Source organism: Alligator mississippiensis, chromosome 12 (genome assembly GCF_030867095.1).
Source record: "Alligator mississippiensis isolate rAllMis1 chromosome 12, rAllMis1, whole genome shotgun sequence".
NCBI lineage: Eukaryota > Metazoa > Chordata > Crocodylia > Alligatoridae > Alligator > Alligator mississippiensis.
This window is the reverse complement of record NC_081835.1, coordinates 54,666,282-54,685,400: the sequence shown is the minus strand read 5'-3', so window position 1 is coordinate 54,685,400 and position 19,119 is coordinate 54,666,282. Positions and strand designations below refer to the sequence as shown.

At 46.2% G+C, this 19,119-nt stretch overlaps 1 protein-coding gene across 6 annotated transcripts in view; it reads left to right on the top strand.

Annotated features, from left to right (window-relative positions):
- The window catches only part of ASTN2 (astrotactin 2), a 598,926-nt gene that overhangs the window by 245,189 nt on the left and 334,618 nt on the right, over nucleotides 1-19,119 (top strand). For all 6 annotated transcript variants that reach the window (XM_059715568.1, XM_059715571.1, XM_059715569.1 and 3 more), the window contains one exon: nucleotides 2,664-2,831. In XM_059715568.1, the coding sequence (XP_059571551.1) occupies nucleotides 2,664-2,831 (168 nt within the window). The remainder of the gene's footprint in view (nucleotides 1-2,663; nucleotides 2,832-19,119) is intronic.

The following is a 19,119-nucleotide window of genomic DNA, read 5'->3' as shown; positions in this document are numbered from 1 at the left end:
TTCCAAACAAAGGTTTATTTCAAAGTTTTAAAAATGAAATGTTTTACTTGGAAAATACTGATATTTAGACTATTTAGACTGTTTCAGTCATCATATTGGGTTTTTATTTTTCCCCCCTGTACAAACAGTTCAGCAAAGCCAAGGCAAAGTTGCAGTTTGTTGTCCCTAAACCTGATTTATTTTATTTGGTATTTACAAAAAATAACTTTCACTGAAAACTTCTGCCAGCTTTAGTGAACACAACAGCAGCTAACAACCTGTGCTATCACTTGCAGGATCAGAGGTCTGGCAGACTTTCCTTTTGACATCAGAGTTGAGTACTGCGTTGTAGAGGGAATGCAAAACTGTGATTTATTTATTTATTTTTAGCTTGCTCTGAACAGCAACCCTATGCCTATAATGTTATGCTGAATTCCACTAAGGAGCCCCAAATTTGGCATTGGGTTCCTAAGTCCTTTAGGGCTCTGAACCGTCCTTGTTCTCTTCACCGTTCCCTAGCACGTGATTGTGCACCTGTAAATCTTTAAATCATCATCAGGATTGTTATTAAATGAAGCTTTTTGTGCCTCATCATTTCTGATGTGCTTCTTGATTAGTTTGCTGCTCATTGCTCAGCTTATTGTATTTTAATATAATTTCTGTCATTGTTGGTTTGACTACATTTTAAATTTGGGTAGGTGGAGATCTAAGTGGAAGTGGTGACTCACCAAGAACTAGTGCACCACTTTGCTGCTCAGTCATTTGGAGCAGGGAGAATTGTACGTGTAGCACTCCTGCAAAACATTTGTGTGTTTCTCAGGCTACCTTGCTTTTAATCATTCAAAGAAAACAAAATAAAGTAATTTAGGAACGCATATATGAATATATAAACGAGTGCATGCATAAAAACATAAATAAAATAATGTGCAGTATGCAAGTATAGGCACAGCTCTTGTAACTAACTTTTCAGAATCTCCCTTAGATGAGCTGGAGGTGCTGAGAACTGAGGCCACTTATTTAGGTGTTTAAGTTTTTTATTTTTATTTTTTTTAATCTTGGCTATGTGGTATGAAGAGAAAGGAGGTTTAGAAAAGTTGCTTCTCACTGATCCTTCATGATCCTCAGTAAATGGCAATTAACTTCTAATTTTCAAGCAGTTTCATGTGGGGTAGTTGTTGATTTAATCACTTGACTTCCATCAGGGCTAATGGGAAATGAGAGGATTAAAACCTCCTAATATTAAAGAAAATGAAAGGATGAGTTGGGTACTAAGTTTTGTGAGTCTTCCATGCTGCAAGTAAACTATGGGGCTGCAGTCTGCATAGTCACTTAGCTTCAAATGCTATGAATGTTTGGTTCATAACCTTCATCTTTTAAGGTAACATTGGAAGAAACAGATTAGCTTGAGGTCTGTCATGCAGTGCTCAGGGTCCATTTTTCTTCGAAGGTGTCTTCTCCCATTGGCCTCCATGACCTGTTTTTAGTGGCTTCTACCCAGAAACATATAACATGCCACTTCCTGGCAGAGGTTTTTGAGCTCACCTCTGATCTATGCAGCACTATTACAGCAGCAGTCTTATAATCAATGTAATTGAAGATCAGAGTTAATGAGGACCTCTGTGTCGGCAAATCCCCCACGCAATGCTGGGCTTTAGATGCTAGATAAGGAAATGATTGGGCTGAACTGAAAATCTATTTGGCTAATTAGATGATGCATATTCCATCCAGCCAGTGGGGGGAAAAAGACATTTAAAAAAATAAAGAAATCTCAGATTTCTTGAGAAGGGTTTTGGCAGGAAATCACTTCTACATCTCAGGAGGAAGAGAGAGAAAGTGAAGTTTCTTTGAATCTAGATTTCTCCTATGGGGATGTGTTTTATTGGGCCAGTGGATTTGCCTTGACCAAGGAGAAGGGCTCATGCGACTGCTACAAGGCCCATGTCACCCTCATATATACCACTCACACATACCACTCATTTTACAGGCATGCAGTGGGTAGAGCATGGTGGATAGTTTGTCCATTCTTAACCAAAGCCAGGATTTAATCCAGATCATTTGAGTTCCAGGGTAGTACCCTACATACTGGGTCACCTTTCCTCTTATGGATGTGTTCATATGGAAGTGAGCTTCACAGCTGATTCAGATTCTTTGGGTGGGTCTTAATATTGATGAATTTGGTACAGTGAAGTGAAAATACCCTCTTCCTCAATCTTATGAACAATCCTGCAAAGAGAATCGGCTTCTGCTCACCTGACATACTGCATGCAGTCTCACTGGGGCAAGTATTTCCCTCCAGCAAGTAGCATGGAAGGGAACATGAAGTAGGATTGGAAAGTATTCTTGGCCAGAATATTTCTGGAAAACCCAGGGGAGATAATGTGGGTCATTTTTGGTGTTGACATAAAAGGAGCTGTTCCAACACAGTTGCATCTGACATAATATACAGGGTGTTTGCAAGTGTTTCCCTTAGCAAAAGAGTGCCTTGTCTAAGTGATTGGTTTAAGCTGCACACTGGTATGATGATGCTTTGTCCATGCTCATCTTTCAGGACTTCCTCTGAGGATTCTCATCCTCTTCTATTTGGAGACCCCCCTGCCCCAGCCTTGGCTTGAAATGCATGAAGTCCATATAACCTCTGGCTATACACGTTTTTTCCCTTTGTTTTTTGTTTTTCTTAAACCCAGGAAGCAGTTTTGTCGTGAGTGAGGGAAGCTACCTGGACATCTCCGATTGGTTAAATCCAGCCAAGCTGTCCCTTTACTATCAGATTAATGCCACGTCTCCTTGGGTGAGAGATCTCTGTGGACAGAGGACTACAGATGCCTGTGAGCAGCTCTGTGATCAAGAGACCGGTGAGTGAATACTTGGGAAGGGTGGTCTTCATGTGAGATCTGACAAATGAAGGAGGTTTCTCTACACAATGTGGAGCATGCTCTGCCTACCTACACTTTAGCCTGGTGTTAAAGGGCTCTGTGCCAGTGGTTATGCTGACCTTTATAAGCCATAACAATTGATGTACCAGCTTGTCAGTTTGGTATTACTCTTACAGAGTGATATAATTAGCAAGGATCTCTCTTGCATCTCTCTACTTCCATGCTAGGGACAGGGGCAGTAACTTTCCTAACCTAAAAATGGTCCGCTTGTATTGCAGTGCTGCTTAGGGGTCATAGTCCAGGGCTAGTTCCCTATTGAAACGGGCAACTTCGCTTGCTGTCCTGGTTAGCACGTAAGAAAAGAGTCATGCTGCTCTTGAATCGTCCAGCACCTGAATAGACTTCTGCGTCAGACTGTAGCTGCATCCTGCTGTTGGGGTGTGGGTTGCAGCCCCGCTCGGATAGGAAGCGCTGAGCAAGAGACAAGCTTTCAGAATCATACTCTGTCCCCTCAAATTGCTCCAAGGTACAGTGAAAAATTGGTCCCAAAGCCTGGTGTTATCCATACATTTAAAAGAAAATTTTGCATCCAGCGGATAAAGAAAAAGAGATGAGGCATGGGGGAAAATGTCATAAAAAACCCTTGAGCCAATAAATCCCTAGCCCTGACCAACTGAAAACTTCTTATCAGGTCACTTTTCCTTGACACCTCCTTTGCTAGCAGAGATAATGAGGGAGCAGGGCCCTGCCTGTGAAGATGACTTTGTGGCCATGATTGTTTTTCATAATGAGGGGGCCTGCGGTGCCCTCCACAGAGTTCAGAGAGAGCTGCTATCTCTCCCTGGGGTGCCTTCTTGGCTCCTGTGGGAAGAAGTGGTGCTGGTAGTTTCCTGCCTGAGCCTCATCTAAAGAGCATGCAAATGACCTCGACTCCTAGCAGGGAAATAACTTGCATATGTTAACCCTTGGCTTTCAGGGCAAGAAGCTTCACACCATCTCTGTCTCACTCCTGGTCTCCTTTGCAGTGAGGGAACTTATTTGGTACATGTAAATGTGAAAATTTGCAGCCGCTCAAAAGGAATTTCTTTTCTCATTTCTGCTGGTAGGACCAAGGGAGAGGCACCGGATGGATTTTGAAAGCTTGTTGAAGCTCCACCCAGTCCTATAATTGCAGCACACAAGGAGGAAAGAAATTTTAAATTATTAGCACCTATATTAAATCTCTAAAGGTTTTCCCTGTGACTCAGCATCGGAGATTCCCCAAAGTATGGGGTTGGTTAGTTTGTTTTCCCTCTCTGAACAGGGCTGTGTCTGTCTGTCTGTCAGGGCTGGTGCAATTTCTAATCTTCCTGTCACCCCAGCCTGACCGTGATAGGCAATCTCATCACAGGGTTAGGCAGAGGGGCTGCATGTGGTTAGTGCTGATTTTTGCTGCAGGTGTTTAAGGGATGAATTGTATCTGGAGACATAACTAGCATTAGCTGTCAAAAACCTTCTAATTTAGGGCACTTTCCAGTGCTCTGCTGCTGCAGAGTGTCTGTTGAGTTCTTGCTGCTACTTTGGTACCCCCGTAGTGAAGTGTCTGGGGTTCGGGAACAGCTTCATCTTGTATTCAGAGAAGCGGTTCTGCTCATCCATTGAGCAGCGGCTGGGGTACAGAATTGGAGTGGAGCTATTTTACTTTGATTTGCTTTCCTCGTTTCTCAAGGAGTTCCTGCCCCACATGGTCCTGGGGGTGTGGTAGCAGTGGAAATACTGATGCCACGCTTGTTTGAATAGATACATTGCTGTGTTTTGGACCATGTTCATTTGGAAGTACCTTTTCTCAGGGATTCACACATTCATAGAAGTTTAGGGCTGGAAAAGACCTCGTGAAATCATCGGGTCCAGCCCCCCTGCTCTGGGCTGGAAAGACGGCTGGGGTGAGAGAACCCCAGCAAGGTTTCTGCATGGAGAAATTGGAATAATTTATTCTGGTCATTTTCCTTGGGTAGACAAGTGCTCAGTATCACTCAGCTTTCCAGGGAGAAGGGAGTGAACAGCTACCTCTTCCACCCCCCGGGACTCCTCCTACCACCAAAATGTGGAGAGAGTAATAAGAAGGACTGATATGTACACAGGATTTTCTCCAAATACCCCAGTCCCCTCCATACACTACTGTACACAGAGATCAGTACAGCGAGCAGTACAGCACAGCCAGGTTTGGAGAGGCAATGGGGAGGCAGCTCCATGGGAATACCCTGCTGACACTGCCGTGGCTGCTCAGAGGAGAAAGTAAAGACCCTGGTGTCCTGCTGAGACTGCAGGAAGAGCCTTTGGAGGCAGAATGCAATTTCCCTGTCAGAAGCAGCCCTGAAGCTCCATTTGCAAGCTCCATGCTGTCCTTGGCATCGAAAGGGCTAGTTTAATCCTTGAGCAGTCTTTGCTGCGAGGGACTGCTACGTGCTGCATCTGTCCAGCTGCTGCATCCCACGTTTCTCTGGCTTGTTGGAGCAGCTGCTTCCCCTTGCTGGATGCCCCATGCTTTAACAATGCAACAAAACTTAATTACAGGGAATGGAGCCGTGCCTGCTCTGTATGTGCGGTGTGTGCTATCTCGGGGGGGCTTTGCTCCACCGTCATGCTGTATTCCCCCTTTACCAGCTGCCTTTGCTAAGGATGCCACTCACACACCATCCAAAATGGGACAGGGTGATAGAAATCCATGGTGGGGGCTGAGGAGCGGGAGACATCAATTGGACCCATTGATCCAAGGATCTTCTATCCTGTACCTTGCTGTTTTACTGATCTGGAGAGCAAAGAGTGTAGAAATAAATCCATCAGAGAGCCCTGGAAGAGGCTTTTCCTAGACATGATCTGTAGGAATGGATCAGCTCAGCCCTTGCCCATACTGTTAAGCTGAATCGCAAGAAGCTTATGAAGACATGGGAGCAGTTCGACCAGAAAGAGTGAGGGAACAGACCTGGCGTGCAGTGTCTGAGCACCTGGACCTGCTACGGAGACGAGTTCTATTCTTAAACCTCCCATGCTGTTCTTGCCTCGCCCCACTGTGCTTACATATTGCAGCACATATGTTCTCTCCCCAGAGCCCTGGAATGAGCTGGTTTTCAGTGCTACATCCTGGAGGCAGAGTGAAGTGAGCTAAGTGTAGAGCTGCCTTGATCTGGGCCCTGCTGTTGGAAACCTCGAGTTTTTTTGTTTTTTTTTTTTAAATCAACCTCCTCTCTCCCACTTTTTTTCACAGCCAGGGGAGATGAGAGGTGGCAGTGCAAATTCTGTCTCCTGTCCACACCAGTTTGAGAATCAGGGTTTGAGTTGGGACTTTTTTGGAAAGACACTAGCTGAAAATTTGAAACTTGACTGGTGATTTTGAGAGTGACTTTGAGGCATCTTAGCAGGATGTTTGCGCTTAGCACTCTTCTGCAAGTCAGAATATTCCCCCCTCCATCCCCTTCTCCTTTAAGGTTTCAGGTTGGGCCACCCAGAACTCGAGCCCCTATTACTTCTATCAGTCTTGCACAATATTTCTGTTACAGGGCTGTTCAGCCAGAAGGTCCATGCCTGGGGAAGGGTTTCAGGACCAGCATATGGAAGAAGACCTAGTTTTTATGCTGTTGTGGCCTGTTCCATCCTCCCTTCCCTCCTGGCCACCACCCCCTTTAGCTGGCATTTTATTACTGCAAGAAAGACAGTCCTGGTGTTTTACTGTGAAATATATATCTTGCCTGGATTTCAAACTTTTGGGGTCATGGATTTTATAAACTGCTTGGATCCTAAGTGATGGCTTGCAGGAGGCCTCTTCCATCCTGTCCTCTCCAAACCATTTGGAGAATTGATGTGACACAGGGCCCTATTGTAGCACATGGAGGTTAGATGTAAGGGAAGGAGGGAGTGTGACTCACACTGCATGAGGGAGCCTCATGTCTAGTGATACCACTTTGCCCTTTTGCAGTGACTCTTTTCTGAAGGTCGCAAAGTGCTTTGCAGGCATATGTTAAGACTTTTTCTTGTGTGGGAGCTTGGTGCTGTCATCTCCACTTTACAGATGGGGAAACTGAGGCAGTGAAGAGAGGTTAGTTTGGCCCAAGGAGCCACAATAACACAGTAGAAGAACTGGGTCTGAACTCTTCCCTCCCTGTTCAAGGAAGCCCTAACCTGGAGCAGGATCACAGGTTTTGCCGCATCCCATGGTTTCTGGTCATATGCAGAGACACAATCCAGGTTCTTCTTTCCCAAAGACAGGCTTCTTCTACAGGAGAGAAGGGGGACTCTTTCCTATAGCTATAGCAGCACTAAGGGACTATGACACACGTACACAAGCAGCTCTGTCAGTCCATCTTGCAGAGGACAGCAGTGTACTTGCATCTAGCTGGTGCATTTCAAGTCCCAGTAGCCTTTGGGGTTAGGGACCAGCATTTTGCCCAAGGAACAGCATATCAGAGTCTGGATCCATGACTGAGACTGGGTTAAGTTTTGCTGCAGTACATATAATGAAGTGCACAAAAAAACCATAATGCAGCAATATTCTTCAGGTTGCAAAGTTAAACCCTGAAACTTTAGGAAATGCCAGCTTTAGTTTGCTTGTGCCACCTTGATTCAGCCCTCGTATGCATTATGCTACAGTATTAAATTACATTATCATATCCACGAGATCTGTTTTTTATCTTATCTTCCCACGCTGGCTGCTAATTGTTGTGTCTGTCTGCAGGTTTCTCATTAATCCCATTCCCTCCCCAACCTCTTGCAGATTTTTGCCCAGCAAATAACTTCACTTGAGCTTATCAGCCCTGTCCCTCCTGCCTTCTGTTCCCATTCTCCAGCCCTCCAGTCTCTGTTCCAGCAACAACCAGTCCATTTCCAGCAACAACCAGCCCTCCCCCTTGCAATCCCAGTCTCCCTGTCTCAGGCTATGTCTTTCCCTCCTCCCTGGCTTGGCTTTAGTAACCTCTGCATGTGAAACAGGCAGCTTTCTCCCCCACGCTGCTGGGGACAGAGTGGAGAGGTCACTGAGGGTAGTATTGAAACTGGCTTCATGCCCAGTGCCATGCAGGCATGGAGCAGCTGCGAAGGGGAGAAGACTGGCTTTGCCTCTGTAACCCTTGGTGGGAGACTGCTGTCACTATGCAGGGCTGGCATGCATGCAGCATGGTCAGTGCTGAGACCTGAAAGAGGCTGAGCATGCTCCATAAGGATGGAAACTTCAGAGCACATAGCTGCTAGGGCTGAGGACATCTCTTCTGAGCATATACTCACCATCGTTTTCCAAATGCTTACAACTTGGCCAGCTCCACGCAGCTTTTCACTAGGACAGAAAAGAAAACAAAAGCCATGCCCTGCCATGGTTGAAGACTGTGCTTCAAAGCATGTAGGTGCTAAGGCTTAAAAACCAAATCACCAGGATTCTTATCACGAGCAAAATGATATTGTTTCTCCCCAGCTTCTGGTCTTGGAAATGGTTGGGCTGAAATGTTTCAAGGAGAAAATAAATTAATAAAGCCAGCCTGAGACAGACATCTGGCTTGGAGAAATTCACCCCCGACTTGTTAAAGTTTGGCAAAGCAACTGAAGATGGTTTTGTGTAAAGGAAAGTCAGACGGCTTTTACTTTGAAGGCAAACTAGCCCTGCCTATAACAATAACTATATCCCAGCATCCACCTTTTGGGTTGCCATGTGTTTTATAGGAGACTCATTGGCTACTGCCAAACTGATGTTAGGAACTGGAAGGCGGGAGCGGGGAGGTTCTTCTGTTCTGCTGGTCTAATGCCACATGGCATACGTGTTTTGGGGAGCTGGATTGTTTTCAGAGAGCTTAAGTTACAAGTTCTACCCCCACCCGTATCTCTGAATATTCTGTAGTTGGGATGAAGACTGGCTCCAAGGCTGCCTGGAGGACACCCACAAGGATCAGTTGTGGCAATTCAGGCACCCTCTTCTGAAAGACGGCGCTGCCCATTGTGCAGCAAAACCTACATCAGTGAGAGCTGCTGCTCTGTTGAAGAGGCTGCATGCCAAGGTGCCCCATCTTGTTGGCAGATTCTCACTGCGTTCAGGACTGAATGGCTGCACACGGTTTAGGCTGAGAATAAGGAGGGATTGTGTGTGTGTGTGTGTGTGTGTGTGTGTGTGTGTGTGTGGAGTTGGACTCAACTCTATCTCTGTTCCTCAAGCATTTTGTATGCATTTGCCAAGTCTCCTATTTGTACTACACACTATGATACCTTCTCGTAAAATCAATGAGTGTTGCTTTTTCACTAGCTTCCCTGATCAGCCCTGGTAACATTTATGAGAGCGTTCCTTTTCTGTGGCATATGCAAATACTGATTTGTGAGCACAATTACCTGCTTTGTATGCACAAAAATGATTCACTCGCACGTTTTGTGGGCACAGCTTAAGAGGCCTGCTGGAGAATTGGTCCCGTAGGAAAAAAGAAAAAGAAAACAGCCTCTGATTTTGTGCTGGCAGACTTGCTGGTACAATGACATAAATGAGATGGATAGCTACCTTGATTAGCAGGTGGAAATGGCTTTATTTTTTTTTTACCCCATAAATCAGGAATTTATCTGTCCGTGTTCTGACATCTGCATCCACACCAGCGTGCACCCACAAAACTGGAGGCACATTTGATGGACAAAATTGGAAGGTCAAGTAGTGCTGAGGCTTCTCTCTTAAAAACTGGTGGTGAAACTCTTTGCCATGTTGTCACAGCAAGCATTCCTTGGTATTGGAGTCACAGAGAAGACTACTGTCTCCAAGTCAGTGGGAGGCTTGGAAAAGTCATTTTTAAAAATAACCTATTAAAAATGAAACCAAGCCTGCTTCTTAAAAGACATCTGAGCCTGCACGGTGGAACATGTCAATCAGGAAACGGCCCACTCTGCGTGTTTGTATAATAAAGCAATCTCTGCTGCTCAAGAAATGCAGTTTAATATCATACAGCTTTCCTGCAGTATCGAGCAATGTTTATTTATTCTTATATACCACTGCTATTTTCATTGTCATAACAGTCCAGTATCTTTATTGACTTAGACTTTTATGTGATGAGGTTCCTTCTCTCGGAGGCATGTATTTTAATAACTTGGTCAATAGCCGTATAATATATGATTCCTTTGCATCCAGTAGTACAGCTTGCCTTATGTGCAGCTCAGGGCACAAGGCAGTTAACTCCCAAGCCTACTTAGCTTCACACTTACATGTGGGGGCAGGGGGGATGTGTCTGTAAGCAACAATACAAATGCCTGCACACAAGAAGACAGAGTTAAGGTACTTACCTGTGCTGCCCTTACATTCTTACTGACTAGAGTTTGCATGTTGAAGCCTGCAGCTGGTTAATGTCCTCACCACGGAGTTTCTGGGTTTGCGTAAAGGAAAAAGGTCGATGAGTCCTTAAGAGGGAACTAGTTTTGTATAAGGGAATATGATGAGGTGTAAGGTCTTAGCTATAAACCTTTTAAGATGAGGGCATCTTTTACTTTAGTCATCCTCAACCTTGTTAGACTCAAGGCAGCCCTCAGAAAATGATGCTCTTAGCTTTCATTCATTTTCTGGCAACAGAAAAATAATAGAGCAATTCTTCTGTTGCAGAGAACTCGGACCATAGCAGATCAGAATGCTTTTGATACTATGAATTTCTGTGTGAAGTTGCTGTTCATCTTGTGACTCGTGTGGGTGTTTGCACAACTAATGGTACTAATATCGTGTGGTACCTCTTTGGCACCCTTAAGGATCTCATGGCACCCTGGTTCAGAGTCACGGCTTTAGGAAGTAGTCGGTGAAAGAATCTGTCCCTCATTTGGCATAAGTTTTCACAAAACCTGCTGTTCAGTTGCTAGTTCCACACACATGCCAATGGCAACCGTCCTAAGATATACTGTGTAAGAGCTTAGCAAAGCAAATGAAAACTGTAATGGGATTGATGTACATCCAGAAAGTCAAACATGTGCATAAGTGCTTTCAGGAACATAAAAGGTGACTTCCACAGAGTACAATTTTGTCAAATGCTCCCTGAGAGCTTCTTTCCTGCTTAATTTTGTTACTCCTCTATTCCCACCTGTTTAAAACATCATAGCAAAGAATACTAGTTGTTTCATTCTCTCTTTATCCTTGAACAACTAAACCCCACTGCCCCAAACTTGTATTCAGTCCTCGAAGGGCAGAAACCAGGCTTGGACATTGTCATCCCACAAAGTAAGAAACAGTGGATAGCAATGAGCTAGAATGGAAACTGTTGAGCAACTTAATTGAAGCAGCTGCTTCCACTGTAATCATCTGCCAAACTGTTTGCTATCTCAGCTTGGGGCTATGTCTTTCTTGAGCATGAACTCTCTGAAGATCATGCCCTGTAACTCAGATGCACGTTCCCATTGAAGTCAGGCATTTAATGACTGTAAGGATCTTTTTCATCCATTCTTGTTGTATTTAATTTCCCTTGAATCACCATCTCCACAAGAGACTTCTCACCTGGCAGGGAGTGCTCCCAGATCTGTCCCACGGAGACAGACTTTTTCTTTCTTTTTACTTCCTCTCATCAGCACAACCCCTCACTTAACAAAACTCTGTGACAATCAGACATCTCAGCATCATAGTTCATGGGAGATTATATTCCAGCCTTGTCTCCAAGGTAAGGTAGAGACATTCAAAAAGCCTGAGGTGGAATCGATCTAAGTTACATGGTTTGCTGTGAATGGTGTCATTTAGATTGGTAGCAAACCGAACACATATTTGCCTTTTGGTGGGGAAGGGGGAAGAGTGGGGGCAATCTTAGACTGGGTCCTGGCCTTTTTAAACAAGTCTTTGTATGCTGACCTTCTGTTCTGTTACAGGTATAGACCAGTTTCTGAGCACTTACACCAGTATAAGTGTGATGTCTGTATCTGGGCCAAGTGGCTTTTTCTTTCATTTCACAGTATTGCCCAGCATTTGTGCCATTCCTCCATTGAGGCCGTTAGTGCAGACAGAGGGTGCGGTTCTGGTGGTAGGGCCAGCTTGTCATCCAGCCCAGCTCTGGGGAGGATTACTGAGACAGGGACATTAACTTCCAGGAGGCAATCTATCTGAGTGCTCCTGCTCTTACAGAGCTACAACAGGTAGGGAATATTGTGAAAAAAAAGCTAGCTAGGGATTAGCCAGGGCCAAGTTGTTTAAGGAGTGTTGTCTTTGCAGTGTTGTGGGGGACAGGGAGGGCAGGTTCCTTGAGACCTCCCTGATCCCAGATTGTGATCCTTTTGATTGCGACTTTCAGGCTTGGGATCCATCTGTAGAGAGAAGGCACGAAGCGAGACCACTTCACACTGTGATCTTGTCACGCTTCGGACACTTGTCTTCTCTGCAATGGTTAACTTGAGTTCACATCCTGGCCTTACTCTACATCATCTAGGCTAGCTGTATTGGAGATCCCATGCTGTGAAACAACCCTCAAGCTACAGACTGCGTGCATCAGCAGCACGACAGGGTTAGCAGCTGATGAGGTGTTGCAGCTGGAGCTGAGGCATCCCCACTCCCTTACTTGCTAATGGATGAGCTGTGCTCAGACTTCTACCTCACTCCTGGAAGAGACGACTGGCTCAGGTTTGAAGCATCACTTTAACTCAAGCTAAGTACCTGGGAGTGTATGTTGCATCTTTCAAAAAGGCATAGTAAGGGCAGGCTCATCCCGCTTGCCTGGGAGCTATGAGAGGTGTTCCAGTGTTGGTCCCCCAGTGCCTCCTGGTCCTCAACTAGGTTATTGCAGCTCCTGTGACACAGGAATGACAGAGCCTTACATAGCTGTCTGATTAGAGCACCTTCCACAGGCCTCGGGACCCAGTATGGAATCACAGTCTGTGTGAATAGAGGGAGCTCTTCATTGCCACCTCAGTGGCAAAGATGTAGGGACAGGTGGGACACAGAGCACTGCTGGCACCATTTACCAGAACTACTAGGAAGCAAGTGAAGAATACCGTCTCCAGATGAAGCTGTGAGGTGGGACTGAAATAGGGAATGCTCAAACCAGAGATTAGCCAAGACAAATGGACATTAACAATTGACCTGAACTATTGATCATGCGACTGGAAGCATGGTGGAGATGCATTGATAGTCACTCCTATATAAACTGACACCCCTCTCCACCCCCATCTCATCGTCACCTCTTCTTATTGGTAAAAGGCAGGCGACAACCAATAGCACAGATAAATGAAGTGTTGATGGGGGCAGACTTGAGTTTCTAGAAGAAGGAAGGACCAACAGGTTTTGTCTCACCAGTTTCAAAATTGTTCAGGACACCGGATTAAGAAATTGTTTCTCTAGCACTTCAGCTGAAGCTTAGAAGATGTCTACAGAGAATAAATCAATCTGCAGCTTCCCTGGACACTTATAAAACTTGGAGGTCTCAAAGGCTTCATTATTGGAGAGGAGTGATAGTAACTGTTAGGGGCAGAGCGTGTTGCATTGATCTGTTTACCGCTGCTCCCCTGGGCTTTTTGCTGTGCTGCTGTCGTTCAGGACTAGTCAAGTTCCTGTGGATTTCAGTGGCATGGGATGTGATATCCAAGCCTATATGGCACATCCAAGCCTATATGGCGGTGAAGCAGAGTGTCTCGTGTGCCTGGGGAGTAAGGGCTGGTTGTGAAAATAGACAGAGGTGCTTCTGGTGCTGCTACGGCATTAGCTTACTGCCCCCTGGGCCAGGCCAGGCCATGTTGGCAATGACTTCTGCTGTTGTCAGGAAGGGACATGCAGTTTGCCCTGCTGCCGGTTGGAAGGACTCCAAACACTGCCTTTAACTTGTGTAAAATGGGGACCCCCTCCATCTATGTTTCTTTTCACTAGCCTCAAGCTTAGGGCCTGTTTTCTCAGTGGGCTGCATCGCTAATGAAGAAGAGGGCTCTTGCATTCCCCTTCTCTGAAAGGAGAAGGGATTTGCTTTGCTCTAGACCTCTTTCAGTCTATCTGTAGGCAGGACTTGCCCAGGGAATGGGTATGCCGACAGCCTCCCCACCTCAGAGGAAGGCCTTTTCAGCACCAGTGATCCAGGGATGTGTTTCCTTGGTACAGAAGCTGGAGCCCCAGGCTCCCCGCCACTGAACAGGCTCCATCCCTCTGTATCATTGCAACACGCAGCCAGTGAAAGGGCCAGCGGGGGTGCCAGCCTTGCCTGTGACTGAGAATCCCTATTGCCAGCCAGAATGAGGAGCCTTATCAGAGAGCGATTGTAACCACAGTCATCCTTTCAGAGCAAGCACAGAAAAGCGCCTGCCGCTCTCAATCCAGATCCTATCGCTGTGACTAAAGGCAGCTCACCCAGAAAAGAAGGGCATTGTGCTTGCTTTTGTGCCAGCGATGTCACAGACAGTGGGGGCAGTCAGCCATGTTACGTCTGGGAAATGGGGGCACTGAAAGGGTGCTTCTGTTCACTAAATAATGCTCGACCTCAGCCCTCCAATTACAGCTGGGCCTTTCACTCTAGCAGGAGCTCTTCCCTCCTGCCTCGTCTTTCTCCTCTCGTTCTTTGGGTGAGACAGTGGCAAGGGGGAGGCGGGCAAGCAGTGTTAGAGGGTCAGCTGTGTTCCTGCAAAGGGGCTGGAGGATGACACTCAAGAATGGGCCCTGTCTCCTCTTGGCTCCATGAGAAGGGGAAGACCCAGCTGGAGCTGCATTTGGGTATGAATAGAGGGCCACAGGGAAGTGGCCTATTTAATTTCCAGGGCTGTTTTCCTGCTGGCTGATTGGCACAGAAACATGCTCTGGTGGGAAAGGCACTTTCTCTCATTTTGCCCCCTCGTGCATACTTCAGCCACGTCTCTTTGGATGCTCTCCCGTTCCTAGCCCGGAGCTGTCCCAGAGAGCCAAGAGCAGGCTGTGGTAATCAGGGTGTGCAGCTCACCGCAGGCAGTCACAGTCTTCTGCTGGAAGAGACACCCAAGCAGAGCATGTGTATAATGCTCACATGAAACATGACTGCATGCATATAGCTATGAAAACCCACAGGGTGGGGCAAGGTCTCCAGTTTCTTGGTAGAGAGAGAAACATCATGGCATGGTCTCAAAAAGAGCCATTGGCCAGCAACTGAAGCGTCTTAAATGGAAGGGAAAATCTTCCATGGGAACACAGCTTGTAGGAACAAGTGTCAGCCCCTGTGGTACAGAGGGATCACCCAGTAACCACACTGATACAATTTTAATACATGCTTGTGCCTCTGTCATTAAGCTTGAAAGAGTGGCTTGTGTCAGGTGTGTTTCCTTTTGGGGCATGTGAGAATTTTTCATGTCTTTCGTTGTTGGCTTGAAATTCAGTTCCTCCATTAAAAATAGCTAAAGTAACTATTTTGCACTACAAGAAAAGCTTGTTGCCTTAAGGTATGGCTGCACCTGTAGGCTGCAGTATAGTATAGAGATGCTGAGGTTTCTGGGATACCTCTACACTGCACAACAGTTGTCGGTGCAACGTTATCTTTAGTGTTTTTCTCCATTCCCAAGGATTCCCTACCAGTTTGTCCTTGGTCATCCAGGAGAGTCATGATGACTTTCCATCTTCCTGGCACTGTTAGCCTTGAGGACAGTTGCCTAAACAACCAGTGGAAGTCGCTGTCACAGCTCTACAAGCTCCTCCAGAGCTGCAGTCTCTATTGCTGCAACCCACTCGCAATCAAAGGTGCCCAGATATTTGAGGCTGTGCTTGGATCTCAGTCCACCCTTTCCTCTTCCCGCTGCAGGCAGCAGCTCATTCTTTGCTGCACCGGCTTCTTTTTACATAAATGCACTTTCATCCGAGCCATCGGTAGTCTCCATAGATAGCAACTATGGAAATTAAAGGCATAACAGAAAAAGGGAGGTAGCCAGTGGGGCCTGTTTCTAATATTTCTGGGCATGTGTCCTGCTGGTTGAGGCAAAGGGGCATCCCCACAAGCAGAAACCAACGGAGAGACTGCTGTGTTGCTTATAATTATTCACTGATGCTCAGAGCATGACAGTCTTTGATGGAGTCTTCTGAAGTTGGGCAACGGGGGTTGGAGGTGGAAGATGCAGCCTGCGCAGAGAAGACAGCTCCCAGGAATACTTAATGCACCCATCCTTGTAATATTTAGGCATCTGGCATGTACAGGCTGTCTTGTTATGAGTCTGTATGGCACTTAGCACAATGGGGGGCTGCTCTCCAACAGTGTCTATATGCACCTGTAATACAAATTAAGGGAGGATGCTAGACCCAAGGAAGCAAGGTGCTAATTCCCTGCATGGGAGGGACAGCCAGTTGAGGGGAAGCGGTGATTTGGGGGGACACACTCCTTCCCAACCAACCTTACCCAGGGAGGAGTGGAGTCTGTGAATGAGAGTCTGACTGTGGGGAACCAGCTGAGCAGCCTGTGCCAACTGTGCTCTGCCCCTAGAGACTGGCAGGTCAGCTACTTGCTTCCATATTTCTTCAGACTAGAAAGAGCTTTCCAGGGAGTTGTCATTGGGCTCTTTCCAGTGACCTGGAGCTGAGGAGGGTTTGTATCTTTTCCATTAGGAATATAAGAGGCCTTAGAGAGGGCAGGTTTACAATGGCAGGCTGAAGTTACAGGGCTGGATAGTGTAGATAACCACATATCATGCCCTGTTCTTGTCCCAGATACCTGCATCTGTACTGGGGGAGGTACTGGATAGAAATACTAACCCTCCCTCCTTCCAGTGATGTTGAGAGTCATTCTTTTTTGTGTGCTTGGTCTTCCATTGTCCTCATTCCCGGGCCTCGTGTAGACCTCCTTGTTGTATTCCAGCGTGCTCAATGCTAGCGATTAGCTAAACAGTGCTTATTATGCCAGTAAAGCATGTTGCCACCTTCACCTGGTGTGGGACATGCTGGTAATCCATGAGCTGGTGTGAGTTAGTCATGGGTTTGTTCTTATTTCTTAGGATTGCACTTGTCTAATCATCGCTGCATCCCTGTTACTCGTGCCTGAGAATTTTGGCATCAATTAGTCGCTTGTGGCTGAGATTAAGGGCCATAACCTTTTTCAGCTCGTTACATCAGCTATGAACCTCTTCACATTTTAGATTCTGATTTTTGTGGGTTATGCTGGACATTTCTGAATGGAAAGAGGAGAGAATATACAGAGCACATGGCTGATATTTGCCCTCTAATAGAGGGAAGCCATCGGCATGGAGAGAGAGGGAAGAAGAGAGGAGCGAAGTTGGAGCTTTTCAGTGTGACAGTTTACTGGCAGTGAAAGTATCTCAGCTGTGAGCACCAGGGGTGATGACCATCTACCTAGTTGCTTTGATGATAGGCATCTTTTTTTGTCTGAAGAGGCATCTTTTACTAGACACTGGAGAGTTGTCATGGCTGTTACCTCAAGCCCTCATGAATTGTGATCATCTGACACAAGGTGCAACTGAATAAGACTACTCCTAGATACCAAGGAGGTAAATTAATTCATTGAAAAGTCCGCTGCCAGAATAATATTGGCATATCTGATCACTTCTGTATTTTCCTCCCTGCTTCCCTGCGAGGAGGAGGCAGTGACTGGTCAGCAATTTGCTCCCAGCTCTGAACAGTGTAGATGCAGCAAGCGGCCTTTTGTGAAGCAGGGTCATTCTGGCTTTTGGCACAAGTGTTGTTGGGGAAGGGTGGGGGGAGGCAGATTCCTTTCTTGATCATTTAGATCTTGTCCATGTGCTTGGTGATCCAGTCCATGAAGGTCAGCAGTTCTGGTATGTGCAAAAGAGTCTGAGAGCTGACTTTGAAGTAGACACTTCCCCCTGCTCAGCTGGGAGGAGAGTTGAGATTTTCAGCTTGCTGCTGCTCTGATTGCATTTGAGAAAGTGTCATATGACAACACCGTCATGCAGAGCATTAGCAGGAACTGGAGAGATTAGTTGTAAGACCATAGGACTGAAAGCTGGTTAAGAGTGAAATAAGGCAAAGAGCAGACAAGAGGACAAATGGCAGCATAGGCTGCAGCAACTGAAAAGGAAATCCAGTGGGTTTTGCAGAAAAGTGATTCCAAGGGAAGAGGAACAGCAGGAGGGAAAAGCACCTGGAGGAAGAAACACAGGTGAAAAAGAGCTCCCCCTCCCTCCCTGGGAATAATGAGATGCTTGCCTCAATGCCCAGCTCTTGCATTGGCCACCTCCCACCCTTCATTCTGCCAGGTCTCACTGGTGCAGCAAACTTTTAAGAAGCCAAATTTCTCTAGGTCTCAGAGCGGTAGAAGCCTGTCCTGCAGCATGAGAGCAGGACTTGCCCTTGAAATCCTTGCTGATGTCTCTTGGTTCAGCAGCGCTGGGTAGGAGTGGGGTTGTGCAGTCATCATCCACCCAGATAAGCTGGATTTCTTTAGCCTTTTCTGTGCTCAGAAGAGACTGTAGCTTATGACATGTCCCAGGAGGATTCTGGACAGAGAGCAAAGGTCTGGTCTGGCAGCTGTACAACTTTAGAAGGGCTTCATTGCCTTTGCTAGTCTGCAGCTCCCCCGTCAAATTCCCTTTATGGTCTTGTAAAACCACCGTACTCCTTTTTTTAAGTTAATCGGCCTTGGCTTAGCCAGCAGCTGATTATAAGGTTTTCTCTCACTATCTGCTAGTGAAATAACAAAATCTTGGTTCTTTTCTTCTATGTAAGAAAGGGCCTAACCCTTAGAATACAGGTGAGCTGTAACCTGCTACCTAAAGTGACAGGGTCACTCCTCCGTCCTGACATCGGGAATTGCACTGGGTGCCCCTGCTGTTAAAACCAAGAACTGCTATAACTTCAGCTAAAGGATCAAGGTGCTGTGAGAGTTTCATATTCTCTGTGGACTGGACATGGAGAGAAGCCAGTTAAAGAAATTGGCTGGTGGGCTTTGAATGCAGAGGGAAGTATATATTACCACTGATGTCTGTATTTATGACTTGGGGGGTGGGGGTGTTTGTGTACGTGCGTGTGTGTGTCTGGGTGATTTTATAAATATTGTAACGCTCAAAGTACTCTCTAAACACCAATTAATTTGGTCTCCTCACAGCACAAGCTTTACAAAACCTTTGTCACTAATGCGGAAGCTGGATGCAACTTGCTTCCTCTCAAGTTTTGTGACTGGCTCAAAATTGTGGTCAAGCCACAAACCTAATCCAAGTCTCTTGGGACTCTGAGATGACTGATCACCTTACCTTGAAAGCACACAAGAGTTTAGTGGCTCAAGCTGGGATTTTCTTAGTTGTGTTTTTGCAGCTTGCTCAAATCTGAAATGCAGAAAATGCAGGCTCTTTCACAAGTGAAGGTGGAGGCACAGGTCATCTTCCCTTGTGACTGACAGGGCAACTTGAATTCTCCCTCTTC